The sequence below is a fragment of the Neolamprologus multifasciatus genome, chromosome 10 (assembly GCF_963576455.1).
Source record: "Neolamprologus multifasciatus chromosome 10, fNeoMul1.2, whole genome shotgun sequence".
In the NCBI taxonomy this organism is placed as follows: Eukaryota; Metazoa; Chordata; class Actinopteri; order Cichliformes; family Cichlidae; genus Neolamprologus; species Neolamprologus multifasciatus.
The window spans coordinates 2,845,146-2,862,985 of record NC_140448.1 but is presented as its reverse complement, the minus strand read 5'-3'; the positions used below and the strand labels follow the sequence as shown (position 1 = coordinate 2,862,985).

Below are 17,840 nucleotides of genomic sequence, written 5' to 3'. Positions count from 1 at the left end.
AATAATTGGCTACATGGAGAAAACAGTCATGTTTCTTGCAGCAATGGTCTGTCAGCAGGAATTGGTGTTCAACATCCTGAGCAGGGCAAACTGTAGGAGACAGGAGTGTCTTTTAGACACTAGACACTACATTAGAAGATGCTGCTGCAATGCTATGAATGCAGTGCGCCATGAACGTTTCTATTTATCTTTTTCAGAGAGAGGGGAAAGGCTGACTCACACAGCTACACGTGGACTTTGAAATATACCACCTGTATTCATCAGCATATAAGTGTGGAGACTTTAAATTTGTCGACGGTCGGTCTTTATATTCAAGCTCTTTATTTGCTCAAAGCATCAGTCATCACTCTAGTGACGTCACTAATAAAGATGCACTCGTAACACTTCTGATATCTGCGATTCTGTTTTCAAGAAACATTCAGAGCCACACAAAAGCCATGGATTCTATCTCTTCCTGAACAGTTTTATTTATTTCATATCTAACTGTAGATAACTTCTATTTTGAGACGAGTGTTTTCACATTCAAGTACATAATGCCTTACATCAACGCCCCATCTGAAAAGGTAGAGGCTTTACATAAGGCAAGAGGAGCAGAACCTGCAAGCGATATAGAAGTTAAACAGTTACAGAGTACAACCTGGATTTGGACATAGTTGAAACATATTGTAATCCATCCATTATGCTTACCCCGAAAGGGCTTATAGTATAATACCAAATGAATGTACTATACATTGATTTCCAGCCCGAAAAGAAAATTGTCCCACATATCCTTAGAAGAAGAAAAAAAAGAACCATCAAGGTGATACGAAACTAAATAACCCACAAAAATCAAAATAATCCTTCAACCTTGACATATCGAGAATCGTCATGCATTTATGTATTATGACAGGAAAAATAAAATGTATGGATTGCAGGAACAAAATTTAAGGCTCATCCAAGTTTTTCCCCAACAAAGCAGCAACAATGTGTTCTTCCCCACATTGTTCATTGTTTCCAGCTTTATTCAGTTAGCACAGAAAGTACCATCAATCTGATTGGTGGGGACAAGAAAAACAATCCCTTACAGTTCTGGTGCTACAACAGGCATTCATCCACGTTCCCATCTTTATCCCATATGTGCAAGAACTGTGCCGAGTCATTTGGTCCCTCTTCTAATGAAGAACACGAGTACCAACACATTCCATTAGAAGTCATTGTAATCAGTTTATAACAAAGTTACGTAAAAATGGCACAGTCAGAGAAAATAAAGACATTGACAAGCACTACATTAACTCAAAGTACCCGGCTGCAGGTCCTCATCTAACCTCCTGCTCAGATTCTTCAAAACAAACATGGACACGCTGCTTCTGTCGCATTAGCAGGAGGCCCTGCGTCGACCTACACGTATCCTCCTCCTGAAACGACTTGTGCTGTGACATCCAGAGAGAACGCAATGGATAGAGAAGTACACAGAACTGTTCTGTAAGAGATAGAGTGCATGCATTTCTAAAATGCAAACCTTAGTCCCAGTTGATGCTCATACCCAGCGACACACCATATAAAAAAAACAAAAACCAAACTAAAATCCCTTTTTATGAGTGTTTCTATTTGTATATATAGTATATATAATTTACATTTTTGTGGTTCCTATTAAAAGTACCTCACGTCTTTCATATCATTATACATTTATGACCGGCTACTGTCTCAATCAATCACAACAACAAGACCTCATGGACAATAATTTCAGGTATACATTCAGGACTTTCTGTAAAAAGTCTTACAATATTCTTTACAATTCTTTAAAAATACAGAGAAGCAAAAATATTGGTGATACATCAGTCCACTGTCCTGCAGAGGCTGCTCAACCATAGCTCAGAGTCTTTCTTCTACACAGCTTAAGATTATTTTACACCTCCCCCTAAACGCTTCACTCTGTATGAATCTCTGTCTCGGGCCTCTGCATGGCCAGGCTAGTCTGGATAAAGGCCCCCTGACCGAGAGCTGTGGAGTAAGCTCTGTTGTTGTGGCTCACTGGAAATCCTGGGGCTGGGTAGGAGCTGGACGCTCCATGTTTTTGAACAGGGGCGTGAGGCTGAGGTACTGGGTGGTAATCGTCCAAGTTGTCATAGTGGGACTGCACTGCTTTCGTGCTGTGTTTCTGACACGAGTAGTCTCTGTCGAGGTCTGCTTTGGCCTGGCTGTAGTGCTGCTCTCGGACGCTGTGCGATCGCTCGGGTTTGGAGCGGCCGATTTGTTCCCTGGGGGCTGATGACTGATCGTCTGTGCTGTGAAAGCCGCTCGATGTTTTCACTTTGCTCTGGTGGTGGTCAGAATCTGGACACTCGTAGCGCGCCTGAAAGTTCCTCTTGTGTTTCGACCTGCTGCCGTCATCTCCCGGCTCATACTTGGCCTCGTGCCGACCGCTCTCCTGCTGATGAGAGAGGCTGTGGCTCAGAGCAGAGGGGAGGGAGTGAGAGGACTGGCATTTCTTGGAGCTGCTTTGCTTGGAAAGTGCATCAGGCTTGTCACCCACTCCGCTGCCCTGGACATGCTTGTCAGTCTCCATATACATGAGGGCTTCAGGGTCCGACACCATTTGTCTGGGCAGGTAGCGGCCGTCTTTGCTCTCAGACGGTATCAGCACAGCTTTGCCCGGGTCAGATTTACTGCGCAGGTGCAGGGTTTCATAGCCTGATATATCTGCTGGTGTGAACAAGCCCACGTTGTCATACTGAGAGAGGACGGGGCCTTTAACCTTAAGCCTGGCCCTGCTCTCCCTGCGGATAGAATGCATACGCAACCTTTCGGACTCCTCTGGGTCCCAGGATAAGTAAGCAGCAACTTCTTTGCTCCCGTGCCCGGGGGGCATGTCCCTGCTCACAAAACTGTGCTCCTTCCCAGGAGGAAGAATGTGGCGAGTGAGGTAGTGATACCCAGTCGCCTTTCCACCAGGACGCCCAGGAAGTGTTCCTGCATCTCGGCCGCTGTAGGAGTGAAGGTGCCTGACTCTGATAGTGCCGTATGGGTCGATGTCGTAGAAAGGCGCCTCCAATGGGCCTGAACCAGAATATGGACTGTAGCGGTACTGGACTCGTCCGTTCTCAAAGTAAGGCTGCAGCTGGGTGACGTGGTAGTCTGCCTGCGAGGACTGCTGCGGGGGCTGCTGGTAGGCTTTGCACTGGTACACCGGTCGGTGGTAGAAGAACATGTCGTCATCTGGAGGAACTTCAGTCCTCTGGATGGGCACTGAGCGAATGCTGGAAGGAACATGGAGCGAGTGCACTCTGCGGATGGTGGGATAGCCATGGGTTCTGTCGTGACTGTAGCCCTGGTGCCCAGGCCCTGGGGCTAGGTAAACACTCCTGGGGTTTCCTCTGGACTTGATGGAGTGATGGTAGGACCTGGGGCCTAAAGTGCTGTATCTGTTATCTATTCGGGCACTGTAGGGTATCTGAGGCTCAGACTTTGACACATAGGTATGTGGAGGGACACTGTCTGGTTGGTAGTGGTGTGGTATAGACTGCGGGCCCACAGTTACAGACCTCTGGTGGTAGTATGCAGCTCCTGGAGGATCAATTAGGATGGGTTCTCCTTTAGCGTGGTACAGGTAGGCTGGCTGGTGCGTGGAAGATTTACGAGGAGAAAGAGGGTGGTGAGGGAGAGCATCCTCCACATGGCCAGGCGGAGGACCTTCACCCAGGATATGGTAGGAGGTTTCACTCTGGCTGAGTGCTGCTGTGGCCAGTTTGCTCTCTATAGTGCGAACAGGAGGGGCAGGAGGAGTGGGTCCGTAGGAGTCGTGATATTTTCCAGACTCTGCGCAGGGCTGCACTGGCTTTATGGCCTCCCAAGGTTTCTCCACAGGCTCAGCAGAGGTGGGTGCGACTCTTGCGCTAGCCTTTGAAAGATGAGGCTGGGCTTGGACTAATGTCTGGGAATGTGTGTGAGGCTGTGTCTGAGCTGGAGGTTGTATTTGGGCTTGGCTCTGCTGCGGAGTTTGGGTTTGGGGTGGTGGGACTGATTTTTTCAGCTTCTGAGCTGGCTGTTCTGGTGGTTTTGGAAGAACTGGGGGTGGTGCCTTCTCCTCTGGTTTGACCTGAGAAAAAGAGGCCAACACAGGATAAGTTATTATTTATATCAGTTTTAGGAAAATAAACAAAGAAAGAAAAGAAAAATAATAGTTGTGCATTTTTTTTATAATAGCACAAGACTTTTCCAATATGAACTGTAAGTATCTGAAGTATCAGAGTGTTTGAATGCAGAGTAGTAGTGGTATACAGTCAATCATTTAAAAAATACCTATATACTAGGGGGGCAACGATACACAAAATTCACGGTTCGGTTCGATACTTTGGTGTCACGGTTCAATATTTTTTCGATACAAAAAAGGTGTTCATGCCTTTTTAATTTGTCATTTATTAAAATTATAAATATATATTTTAACTCAAAAGTACAGTTTTTAAATTTAATGTTGCTGAAACAACAAAATAAAAAAACATATCTGATCAAGAAATCACTCATCTTTGGAAAACAGAGTTTATTACAGAGAAATGTCTCTTTCCAAAATAAAAGCTCTACTATACGCTTCCTCTGGGCTATATTCTCAGCAGCATATTAAACATATCAGGTCCCCATAAGGAGAATCATGTGCTAACGGCTGTCTACATGACTCGGGTAAAGTTTGTAGCATGTGTGCTTGTTGTTTTTGTCTGCTTCCACTTGTCTTTGCACGAGGATGCTGTCGGCGTAAATGTGCAGTCATATTCGTTGTGTTCCCACTAGTGCTGTCAGCGTTAATCTCGTTGAAATGACGTTAACGCCACAACACGGCAAATCTCTGTTAACGAGCTACCGTGGATCGCCCCGTGCGTGGGGCTGGACGGCCAACACGTTAACAAGCTAACTGCGCTAACGCACTAGTTCCCACCAATGTAATTGAGCATTGCGTGGCACATCCAACATACTGTTTTACTTTTGTCCATGACGCGCTTACCTTCAGGGTCATACGTCACATGAAAACCAAAATAGTTCCAAACGCCAGATCTGAATGAGGGTGGGGGAGGTTCAATTTGCCATGTTGCAACGAGACCTTAACTTCTGTCTGCTAGCTTGCCCTGCGCTCAGTGAATCTGCGTTCGACTACTCTGCCTAGGCTGCACTGTCGAGCGCAGATCCACTGAGCGCTCAACACAGACAGCATCGTCAGAAGGAAAGTTGATAAAATAAATTAAAAATGTTGTATTGTTCGATACATATGCGTACTGAACCGAAAGCACTGTATCGAACGGTTCAATATCGATACGAGTATCGTTGCACCCCTAATATATACATACATGTAGAGACTTGCAGCCTACACCGAGGATAACTTCTGTTAAAAAAAGGAGGTGGTGCTGAGAACATACTCAATCCCAAAACAGTGAGTTTTGAGATTCACTGCTAGGACCTCCTGGGACCAGCCAACATGATATCCTTACCTCAGGACCATGCTGCTGTAAGATTCCACTCTCCTTGCTGTTGCCACTGTGGGTTGTGGCTGCAGTGGAATTGGATGAGCTACTATGAAGTGGGACTGGTCCTGTCACAGGCTGCTGTCTTTCTGGACTTTTCCTGGTTGGAGAAGTCCGGCTGGATGATGTGGAGAGTGGGGCACAATTGTAAAGTGGAGTGTCCGGTGGGGAGTTCACTTCTGGCTGCGATGCAGTTATAGAAGACTTGGCACTGTCTGATGGCTTAGTGATCATGCTGGTTAACTCTGGTGGCTGGTGTTTGTTTGAAGGACTGGAAGTGGAGGGATGAGATGAAACTGCGATCACACTTGTAGCAGCACTGTTTGGTGGGGGAGTACTTCCTCGTCCAGCTCCGTCTTCTGAGGCAGTCTGGAATTGTAGGACAAAAGGATGTGGCGAGTCCTGGAAGCTGGAGGCCTCATGTGGCTGCAGAGGAGACAGCGGTGTTGAGGGCTCAGAAGACCGCAGTTGAGACACCTGCTGAGCAGACTCGGCCAGGGCCAGGGCCAACATACGGGCAGCATTTTTAGGAGGTGGAGGAGGAGGGACAGAAGAGGGTGCTGTAGAGTTGAGGGAACAAGGGGTTGGGTCCTTTGAAGAGTCCAGAGTTGTGACTCCTAGTGGGAACACAAAAAACACAAGGGAACTATAGTTGAAGCATGAATAAGCAAGAGAGCTCTAGGTGGTTGTGGAGCAGGAGGGAAGGTTTTAAGGTGCTTTAAGAGTGGGAAAAGGCGGGGAGTAAGTAAGGTGCTCAGACGTCGGAAGAAAAAGGTTTAAGATGAAATCCTTGCAAAGCTAAACCTGGCAAAAAATACATACAAACACCTTACTTTTATTTTCATCTAAAGAACAGGTCGAAAGTATGCATCTCATTTGCTGCCCTACCTTGGTGCTCTTGGCTATTAGCGGCTGGTCCCTGCTGCACGCCGTCCTCTCCCTTTACCTCTCGGCTGTCCACACTGTCAAAGGCCGCCAGTTTAGAATTCAGCTCCATTTGAAAAGCTTCACTTAGCGATGGCTCAGCTACTTTCAGCAATACACTGCCCATCAGTGTAGGAGAGTCCTTGCATATCGAAGGAGAAGATAAAGACTGTGGAAAGACAGCCTGTCCAGCTGTAATCTTCCCACGCGTTTCTGTGGACAAAGTGTCTGAAGTGACAAAAGGTGTCAAACTGGCGGCCTTTCCACATTTAATAGGTGACACGGCCTGTGTGGGTTTATCAGTGTACGAGTAAGACGCAGTCAGCTTCTTGCTCTCTGCCTTTTCCCCTGTAGCCACGCTGGTATCTGTGGATAGCGGGGAAGTCAAGCTGCTGATGTAGGAGGCAGAGATGAGATCAGAGCCGTTGGTCTTGCCACAGATGTTGCCCTGGTTCCTCTTTAAAGTGGAGCCCTCAGCCCTGACCGGTGAGTCATCCAGGGGGAAGGCATAGGAGGTGTCAGGGAGACTGCACTGGAATGACATGGGGTCGAAGTCCAGGGAGGCCATCCCGATGTCTGGAGGGCTGAGGTCCACGTCTTCGCCTGCTGAGCGTGGAGGCGAGATAAGAGCAGGCACACAGATGGGTCCGTCGTCTCCGTCGCTGTCTTCTGTGCCATCCAGGTTATCATACGAGTTGCAGTGCTGCCGGCTGTCCAGCAGCTCGCCGTTAAAAGAGGCTGACAGAGCATCGCTGCTGGAGCGCGGTCGCCGAGGACGGTACATCTTGGACTCGCCTGGCGGAAGAACAGAACACAAACGATAAAGATAACGACTGATTAATCTTTCTAATCCAAGTTTAAGTGAGGTGGAGATCATAAATAATTACCTTCAACATTATGCAGGGAACTCAGTGACTCTTCACTTTTGGCTGACCTTAATGTTGCAGTGTCTCCTCTTCCTCCTGAAACACAACCATCAACATTCACTGCTGTCACTTTGGTGTAGTTTGTTAAGCTCTTGTTGCTGCACAACGCTGATTAGCTCCAGACAGATTTTACTGCAGATGCGGCGTGAGCACTCACCAGCGAGAGCCATAGCCTTTAGCTCATTAGGCTCACTGGGATTGCGGTGCAGCTTCCGCTTGGACATAGAGGAAGACTTGCCCAGGTTAAAGAAAGAACGCCAACTACCTACAGGAGACTTCTTCGACTTGTTAGGCGGTCTCTTCCTATAATAGAAAATGATGATGGACAAGAAAGGCAGCTGGTTTCAATAACTTTCGAAAGCAGAAGCAGAAGGAGCACCATGCAAAGTTTTTCCATTATAATAGACATTAACAAAACAGGAAAACAGCTGACCTCTCTGTGGGAAACTCAATGACGGTGTGGAACTTGCCCTGCAGAGCAGCTGGACCTTCACCCACTTCAATGTACTTGCTGTCTTCAGTGACTGGAGAGTTGATCTGAGCCTGCGTCCTGGCCTGGGCCTCCTCTAGACTTAGAAGTTTTGTTGAGGGTGATGAAACCAGCAGGGACTTTGGCCGTGACAAAGAGTTGTGACCTGACAATGTAGCAGAAAAACAGATCAGTGGCAAATTATTTGAATTTAGCTTGATGTGTGCACGCTGGCGGGATGTCTATGTACCTGCTCCCTCTCTTATTAGTGAGCTGAGTTTAGTGCTGAAAAGCACATCAACATGGTTCAAAATGAACTCCACCACTACAGACTGGATTCGAACTTCCATGAAGGCTGCTGTGCCGCTGAAGCAGGCGGATTCAATCTGTTTTGACCTGAGACAACAAGAGAAAACGGGAAAACAGAAGTGAAATTTCCTCTACCTCAGTTAAAGAGAATTGGAATTTGAGTAAAACCATTCTGAGATGAATTTCCAACATGTGATGGCTGCTTCAATTCAGGCAGAATGACTCATTTTAAAAACCAGACAGAGTGTACTTTGTGTGGCAAACATTAGAAATCAGCCCAGTCTAAGAGCCCAGAGTGTGTGGCACCAAAAAGAACAGCAACTTTTATTTCTTATACTTAAAAAGATCATTATCGGTGACCTGAGGTGCCCAGCCAGTTAAGCAAATGAACAGATGAAGAGTTACAATGTATTCAACACAATGAAAGAAAGCAGGATGAGCTCTCACCTCAGCAGGTTGGGCGCCCACACGATGGCAAGGTTCTTACTGTGCATGTTGGTTATGTAGCTAAATGCTGCCAGGCGGGAAAGGTGCCTCATGAGGAACTCCAAGGTCCTAAGAATCACATATTCAGATTCAACTTACTCCATCAGTGATGTGCACGCTAACAAACATGATACAACTATGTCTTCAGAGCATCAGCGTTTGGCTCGGGTCCTTTAACCCTTTAAGACCTACCATAGAACCAAGTCCGCCAGAGCTTATATTATATTTTTACATGTTGTAGAGCCATTTTTGGGAGCATTTCAAGTTGCTATACATCAATACAACCATTACAGCCCAGATTTTAATAATATGTCTGCATTAAGTGCATAGTAATTACATAAATTGCAAAAAAGTGCAATAAACTACAAAAAAATTGAAAATTGCTTTTGTTTTTTTAACATATATTTCTAGTTAGAGAAATTTAAGAGGCTTATCCCTCAAAACTGTAAATACAAAAAAGTTGCACAAAATAGTTTCTCACCACAGGAAATTTATTTTGAGTGTCTTCATAGTTTTATTTTTGAAATACACCAATTTTTATAAACTGCAGGAAAAACGAAAATAAATATTATAATGCAAATTTGCAAAAAAAAGCAGCATATGCATCAAAATAAACTATTTCCAGCAGTGCGATATGAGTCCTAAGCATCCCAGAAACGACAGAGAAAGTCATAAAGTCAAAGATAACTTTTAAAAACACCAGTATAGGCTCATGAGGCCCTGATGGTAAAAAAAAAACTACATTTCCGCAAAAATGACGTCACTTCCGGTTTCAGGCAGGTCATGGCGGACATGCAAAAGTTCGCGCTGACGTCTATTCCAACGTAGGAAGTGTTATGAACAGCTGATCTGATCGGCAAAGCGTGTTTCTGGAATATTATGTTTGTGTTGCTGCAAGTGCTTTTTATGCAGTTTTTGCAAAGCTGTATGTGGAAGGAAACTGTGACCGAGGACAAGCTGATGGCATAAGATGTAAGTACAACTCCAGTTTCATATGCAAAAAAAATTATTGCGCTAGCTCACGTGGTTGCAGAGCTACCGGGATTTAAAAATAGTTACGCAAAACAGAGCGTGCCCGCTCCCACTGGCTTTAAAGGGTTAATCCCGATTGGAATGCCAGTTGCAAATTTCACACAGTCTGGGAAATTCAATTAATCCTAACACAGACAAAGATTCCACTCAAAGCAACAGCATTACAGAAAGCTCTGATTCTAACACCATCAGACAGACAACTGAATGCACAGCCAGTCTGTAACCCTGCAGCTCCTTAGCCTGCCAATGGGGGGCGATGTGCCTCTACACTAACCTGTAGTGCGGTGGAGGAAGCTGCTGGATGACGTCATGGATTTTAATGAGTCGTTCTTCGTCTGTCGCTGCTGATACAGCCTCCTTCGAGTGAAAGCAAAACAAGAGATTAGGAGACAGGGAGAGACGGACGGTAATGGGATTTGTCGCTATGTCCACATTAAGCTCATTCCATTGATATCCCAAGTTCATGCTGATATATAGGGCACAGACAGAACATCGGTCTGTAACCGCGAAGCCCCCCTCCTCAGTCTAGCTGCCATAGCAACCAGCAAGTATTTACTTCATCCTGAGGGATGCCTCTGGTGTGCTTGGAGAAAGTTTTTATTCCAAGTCACACACAGTGGTTTGCTGCATTTTTAATGACAGGGTGTGTCGAATGCGGTGCTATTATTTTAGGGGTGTCTATGGCCCATGACTGGAGGAGGAATTTCAAGAATTCCTATAAGATAAACCAGTTTTATTTCTTTTCTATCGAGATTAAATTTGAAAAGTCAGCAGTCAGTCACGCCCAATCTGCAACAGTTAGCAGCCTTGTAGCCCACATTAGTGCTTTACTTACAGAGAACTTCTCGTAGAGCTGGTAGGTGAGCAGTGGATTAGGCAGCTCTCTGAAGTAGAGTTTACAGAGCGAGCCAACACAGTGGATGTCCTGGATGTAAACATCTTTGGTCAAGTCAGGGATCTGCTCTGAGTCAAACTCATGCCTGATGGGAGAGAAAAGGACAAAGCAACAAACTGCAGTCAACAAACTAACATGTGAGTGCTGAGACAGGCCATGAAACGGTTCTACTTTTCAGTAGTGTTTGCAAAGATCTTTTCCCAGAAATGCATCAATCTTTTCTCCATATATGATATAATGTCAGTGTCACATGGGCTCAGGATTGGCAGAGCAGGTCATCTACTAATCTGAACGTTGGTGGTTCGATCCCCAGTTATTCCAATCTGCATACAAGATGCTGAACCCTGAGCTGCTCCTGATGCATTCATTAAAGTGTGATCATTAGAATTCCGGTGTCATGGTGGCGACAGTAGCAGCATAAACAGGAGCTCCTGCATCGATAGCTAAATTAATCCGCAATTCAAGAATATAATCCATTAAAAGCGACTTTCCCCTCAAGAATAATGAGCGGAGATAAAAATAAGAAGGGACGAGCCCCAGGCTGGAGCTTAGAAACGCGACTTGAGAGTAAGAAATGAAACACGCTCCGAGCAAGAGGGCGAGAAGACGGCGGCGGAGGCCACAACATCAGCGCTAGGCCCTCAGACAGGTGGTGAGTGAAGTAGTGGCGGAGGGCAGAGATGAAGAAGGAGCTATCGCTCGTGAGAACAAGTTTGAAAGAGGACATGAAAGCCCAAATGAGCGAGTTAACACACGAGATAAATCAACAGGTTACCGCCGCCACAAGCAGGATCGAGGAGGTGGGGAAACGTCTGGAAGAAATGGAAAGAAACATGGTATGGAAGGAGAAATGGGACATTGGAGTGAGGGATGCCATTGTTCAGCTGCTGGATAACCAGAGGCAGCTCCAAGAGAAGGTTACGGATTTGGAGGGGCGCCCACGCCGTAATAACATACGGATATATGGGATCCCCGAGAACATAGAAGGCACCTCCATGCTAAGGTATGTGGAAAGCATGATGATATCGGAGTTGGGGGACGGCGTGGACTTGGGCAGCAAGAAGAACCTAGAGATAGAGAGAGCTCACCGGGCGCTGGGAGTGCAGCCGCCGCCGCGGGCGCCCCCTCGATCAACGGTGGTGCGCTTCTTAAAGTTCAATATTAAAGTGTGATCATTAGAAAGCATCAACGTGTGTGTGAATGGGTGAGAGAGACATGTTGTATAAAGTACTTTGAGTGCTGACTCCCAAGCATTGGATGTCGGTCAGTGTTTGCCTCCTTACCGCAATTTCTGGATATTTGAAGCAATCCCGGACAGGCGGTAAATGCCGTCCACCACGCCGTGCTTCTCAATGAATTCCGTGCAGCTCTTGAGGACCTGGGGCACTGTCAAACAAAAACAACGGCAATTCATCATTTTCAATCTTTGCTGAGCAGCTGGACAGAAGGAGATGCCAGGATATTGAGGGTGGACCAACTTTTTTTGTGTGTTTTCTGATGGAAAAACACTCTCGGAGCTACAGTGGACACATATGCATACTGAATCATGCATTTCTTTACTGGTACTGTTAGGTTGCCTTAAACCTTTTTCTGTTTTGATGCAGGCAGTCTGTAAGGAAGTCTGTAAGTCAGCGTGTGAGGCAACCAATCACCGAGCCCGTGATTGTGTGGTAGACGGCTAAAATCACGAAAAAGCTTAGTGTCTCTTCATTCTCCTTCAGGAGCTATGCATAATACAGACATGTTATTTGTCTATGTGAGCGTGTCTGTGGAAGATAAGGACAGTGTGTATATGTACGAGGAGGCCTCCCCACAGCTCACACATCATTTTAGATTGACAGAGTGGGACACTTGCTGAAGCAGCTGTTCAAATTCCACATGTAGCCAGAGAGAAAATAAGGCCATTCATTCAATGTGAACAAACAAGCGGATATTCTACCGCACAGGAGAGGACCGAGTGGGAAGAACTTGTTACAAGTATCTCTTTCCACAAAGATGCACAGCGTGTGTTTAAATGTGGAAATCACTAGACTGTTTCCTCATCTTTTAAAAGCACTTTAAACTGTTAACCTGGCCTGTGTTCAACAAGAAGTGAAAACCCTTTATCCCTTACTCACGGATGTATCACATGAGCTGGGTTTTGAAAGATGGCATACAAATTACAAGAAGGGCTACAATGAATCTTTATGTTGTGCTGTTTCCTACAGACGTCTGTACAATCATACTGTATTTCAGAACCAGAGGAGTCACAACACGATGACAGATTTAAGGCACTTCCAAGGCAAGATAAGTAGAATTCATGTGCCTTTTACAGATGACAACAAAATTATTAGCCCCCCTATGAAAATTTTATTTTTTTATTGTTTTAATTATTTCCCAAGTGCTGTTAACAGTAGCAAGGAATTTTTAATACAGCTTTTCCAAACATTCCAGTTTTATTTTGGAACCTTCATAATATTTTTTCTTCATAAAAACTAAACAGTTGCAGAATAAAAATTTATCCAGGCTGTTCTTTAAGGTGTCCGTTCTGCAGAAGCAGTTGTTCTGGGCAGTGTTGCCAACTTGGCGACTTTGTCGCTATATTTAGTGAGTTTTCAGACCCCTTAGCGACTTTTTTTCTAAAAAGCGACTAGCGACAAATCTGGCGACTTTTTCTGGTGTTACTGGAGACTTATTTATGACGTCTTTTTGACGTGAAAGCGCGTATCGCTTTTACTCTCAACAAGCAGCGGGTGCTGCCGTGGGCGCCTCACCCGTGCCAAAGCGCTCCCAGGCGGAGGATAGTCCTCCCCCAGCTGCTATCAGGGCAGGAGACGTTCACACCTGTGCGTCCAAACTGCAAATGAATCGCGCATGAGCGAAGCTGCTGCTCCCGCACTGACTGTAACGTAGTCAATTCTTCCTTTACTGTTATGCTGTTTTGTGGATCAGGTTTAAAACTACTTATAAACACACACACAAAGTAACTCCACCAGAGTGCCTATTTCGGGTCACTTTTGCCAGTCCAAGCCCGGATAAAGGAGCAGGGTTGGAATTGTGACATTAAAAAACATTAATTGCTAAAATAAATTTAATTTGTAGTTCTAAATAAACTCTAAATGCATTTAGGACGTTTTTTACTCACTTTATGTCTCTTCCACGATGTTATTTCTCTCTCCAACAACGTAGGTTACAATTACATTAGCATGACCAATTATGCAAATTAGGCGATGACATCATTTAGCGACTTCTAGCGACTTTTAGGACAACCAATAGCGATTTTCCTTACTGAGGAGTTGGCAACACTGGTTCTGGGGTCTTCCTCACAAGTAAACACCTTAACTGTCTGACTGAGCACCATGTGACTGAGACCTCACGTCTCCCCTAGGTAGGGCAGGATTTCCAGAGGTCAGTCCAGCTCCTTCACCCACAAATGTGTGACAGAGCAGCCACTGATAGGCGACTATACTATTACATGGTTTGAACTGTGATCGCTGTAAACAAATGAGCTGGCCAAATGAGAATCCTGCACGTCCACACATGCAATGTCATCCATTAACCTGAACAAATGGGCTTTTAAGCTGGTGTCAACATGAACTAAAATTAAGTTACTGGTCAGCGCTCAACAACAGAGCAGTATTATCAAGCTGCTCAGAGCTGATGTTAGGGTGTAATCAGGCCACCATTATGACCATTATAGCCAGATACCAGGCTGCAGATGGACTTTCAATACAGCAAACATCTTCAGTGCAAACAGATGAGCTACAAGCTCATATTTGCAAACACAACTTTAAGATAACAGGCGAAGTGAATAATAATCTGGTTATGCTGCAGTGTTCTTCTGGGAAACCTCGGGACCTGGCATTCATGTGGATGTCACAGCATCCACTCCTAAAAGCCAAGGACGCACACCATGGCTACAGCGGGACAAAGTGTCTCCAGCAGGACAGAGTGTCGGCCAACGGGCACAAAAAGGGCTCTGGACCAACTTCAACAACGGCAGCTAAGGCGACCCAGCCTCTAAACTCTCCAAGCAAACTGGAAAAGTAAGATAGCTGACAAGAATGCTTACCAGTGCAGTATCCTAATGTAGAAAATGAAAGGTTTTACGTAGGCTGTCAGAGTAAGCTACATAACCGCTCAACATGTAACCACTCTGTGCACAATTTCCATTAAAATTCCAATATTTGAAGAGCAAAAAAGCTTTTATCAGCCACAATTATGCGATTTCACTACTGATATCATTAACGGTTTCAAATGCTGCAGTTTTGTAATGCTCTGTCACTCACCATCATGTCCTGAGTTGAGGAGGTGTTCTCCCAGGTCACAGCCAAACACCCTCTCCCGGAGGATGCCTCTCTGCTTCAGCTTCTGCTTGGTGGGCCTGGACTTCATGAAGGAGCGCAAGAAGGTGATCAGCTTCCCGTGCTTTTTAGACACTGAGGAATCAGGGAGGGGGGAAAGGAAGGACACATTTTAGATCCCTCACACAGCAATAAGTGAAGGCTCAGATTTCCCACAAGATGCATCCATGCACTACAGCTAAACCCCCGAGATCGCTTCAGGTTGTCCCATTGTGAATTTCAGCTTCATTGTAATGGAAACTCCTTTTTTATGCATCTTTAATTTCCTTAAGCAACGTCTTCATTCTAAAATACCGCCTTCCTGGAATTACAAAGGAGTCCCTCACATCCATGAGCATCCATTCAAGAGAAGATACCCCCCCATATCAATCAGATAGTCTCTCTGAGAAAATCCATAAGCTCCTTAAATTACACACCAGTTGTTTTCGCTACTTTGAAGAGACGTGGAAACGCTATCCAGTGAATAAGATAAGCTGCCTGTTTGGGAGGACAGAATTCTTGACTGCTAGGATGAGTCGTTTTACACTCTGTGGTCACTTTACTTGACACAGTTGTGTAGACTTGCTTCATGAAAGCTTCAAATGTCCTTTAAACGTGCATTTAGTTCACAACAACATGGAAAAAACTAAATGCACAAAAACTCCAGCATGTTTCCATTCACTGCTCACATAAGCATAATGGTATACTGGTGCACTGTGTCAGTCAGTCAAAGAGCAGAGTGGGTATTCAATAAACTTCACCTTCCTCTTATGTTAGCTTCCTGCTACCATCTCTTATGTTAATGGGTCAGCCAAAAAAATACCCTTAAAACAGGGTTCATCATCCAGTTTGATTGTCACCTACTGGTTACCTCGTTAAGCTACCGTATCCATAAAAAGAATGTTTTCATTATTTTTCTTATGGCCCCCGGGGCTTTTGTTACAGTTTACCCTCTCATTTTCAATGTTTTAAAAAAGGTTGTTATAATATCTTACTATTACTGAGGAGTATTGGAAAACATCTTTAAAATAAATTTGTTTTATTTATTTTTTATGTAAATATTAACTATAGTAACATCCAGGCATACAATGGATGAAGGTACATGGGATTCTATATTGTCGAACAATGATTAGGGAAGCCAGGGGGAAATTTATTCAATACAAAATTCTTAACAGATACTATTATACTCCTTCAAGGCTGTATAGAATGGGGATTGGTAGAGATGACTTGTGTTGGAAATGCCAACAAGCCAAAGGTACTCTGATACATGCCCTCTGGGAATGCCCGCTGGTTTTTCCAGTTTGGAACACTGCACTGGATTATTTGCAGGGGTGGACACTTTGTAACCGACCCAGATCACCTAAATTATGTCTACTAGGAGACAAAGGAGAGGTGCCGCAATTAAATAAACACCAGTTTAGAGTGTTAAGTACTGCATTGGTAACATGTGCCCGTGTCATTTTGGAACACTGGAAGGACTCCCATACTCCAATGCTTAAAATGTGGAAAGACAGAATGATTGGGAATGTTGCGTGCGAAAAGATGCTGGGAAAAATACATCATGTGACAGAAGCTGCGGTGGAACAGTGGGACAATTTTTGCACCTACATGTCTACCTGACTTGGACATTTGAGCTTAATACAACATATGTTAAAACCTCACTGTTTTTGTTTTGTTTTTTTATTTATTTGTTTGTTTGTTTTTGTTTGTTTCCTTCTTGCTTTTGGTTGCTGCATCTTTGTATTTGCTGTTATAAAATGCAAAATCTAATAAATACTTGAATTATAAAAAAACCCCAAAACAACTATAGTAACATCCGTGGTGTTATGGGTCTGTTTAGACTTATACATATTTACTCTAAGAAAATTATTTTTTCAAACGTTTTGTTATGAACAATATTGAAACAACAGTGATGGTGTCTGTAAAAACAACCTGAAGAACGCAGAGCCCTGTAACCTCCTCGTCAGATGTATCTTTGTCCTCTGGCCAAGCAATATGGATGAAGACAATGTAGGCTATTTTGTATCCTCTGCCTCATCTTCAGCAAAGATACAAAAAAGCTTGGCTTACTAAATCTTCTCATGTTTGTATGCCACAAACTGGAGATGTGTGGTCTGCAAGTCACCAACTAAACTGAGTTGGTCTATACATGCTTTACATGTCTGTACATTTCCGTCTGGAAATCTGTCCGTCTGGACTTTTCCAGGGAAGCAGTAGGGATAAAGGGCGCCATTTGTTCAGGGAAGGAGAGAAGCCCCTAACTTCTCTCTAACAGCGTTAGTGAGCTCGGAGTGTGTTTATAATTTCAGTTTTAGCACTAATTGTTGTTTTATAGTCTTATATTATAACGAGGTCGAAACCAACCCCAACGACACAAAGGTCATAATACCTGCCAGAGCTTTTTATTTAATATAACATTTAAGAGGCACTCTTATGCATTTAAAACCTAAAACTGGGTCTGTGTCGACCCTAACAAAGAGGATGGGTAATGCAGAAACAGCGCTGTGATTTCCTTACTGGGAACGTTTTTCATTTTCACATTATATCGTCTAGCCACGGATGACTTTAAAACTCTTAAAGCATTATCAGCTGCCCTTCTGTGTACCTCCACCACACTGGAAAGCTTCAGAGTTAAGCCTGAGTCATCACAGAGAATGAAACCATGTCTAATCTTTTGTGTGTCTGCCCTCACAGACGTCAGCGGTCTGCTTTCAGCTTGTATCACCACTTCAGTCAAGACATTCTTTACTTATTATTGTTTTGTTTTTTAAGTTGCCTCTTTTTGATCATTATACCTTCCAACCCTTCACACTAACTACTTGTTTGACTTTTCTGTCACTCTGAAAGTTATTTTTTTTCTCTTTAACTTGGGGAACTGTTCATCCAAGCTACTGAAACCTGACACAGACTGCGTTGATTGAGAATAACAAGCAGTAAGAACCAGTGAAAGTATGAGGAAATCATCTAATACCTATAGTATCTACTGATCAC

At 44.4% G+C, this 17,840-nt stretch overlaps 1 protein-coding gene and 1 long non-coding RNA gene across 8 annotated transcripts in view; one reads left to right on the top strand and one right to left on the bottom strand.

Annotated features, from left to right (window-relative positions):
- LOC146509341 (uncharacterized) overlaps positions 1-17,840 on the top strand; it is a 236,846-nt gene that overhangs the window by 156,145 nt on the left and 62,861 nt on the right. The window lies entirely within an intron of this gene.
- The window catches only part of arhgap32b (Rho GTPase activating protein 32b), a 144,815-nt gene continuing 127,417 nt past the window's right edge, over positions 443-17,840 (bottom strand). For all 7 annotated transcript variants that reach the window (XM_085173953.1, XM_085173954.1, XM_085173955.1 and 4 more), the window contains 12 exons: positions 14,796-14,945; positions 11,811-11,913; positions 10,468-10,612; positions 9,907-9,989; positions 8,562-8,669; positions 8,056-8,201; positions 7,770-7,971; positions 7,494-7,639; positions 7,298-7,372; positions 6,375-7,205; positions 5,454-6,103; positions 443-4,075 (listed from right to left, as the gene is read on the bottom strand). In XM_085173953.1, coding sequence (XP_085030079.1) covers positions 1,907-4,075; positions 5,454-6,103; positions 6,375-7,205; positions 7,298-7,372; positions 7,494-7,639; positions 7,770-7,971; positions 8,056-8,201; positions 8,562-8,669; positions 9,907-9,989; positions 10,468-10,612; positions 11,811-11,913; positions 14,796-14,945 — 4,808 coding nt within the window. In that variant the 3' untranslated portion in view covers positions 443-1,906. The remainder of the gene's footprint in view (positions 4,076-5,453; positions 6,104-6,374; positions 7,206-7,297; positions 7,373-7,493; positions 7,640-7,769; positions 7,972-8,055; positions 8,202-8,561; positions 8,670-9,906; positions 9,990-10,467; positions 10,613-11,810; positions 11,914-14,795; positions 14,946-17,840) is intronic.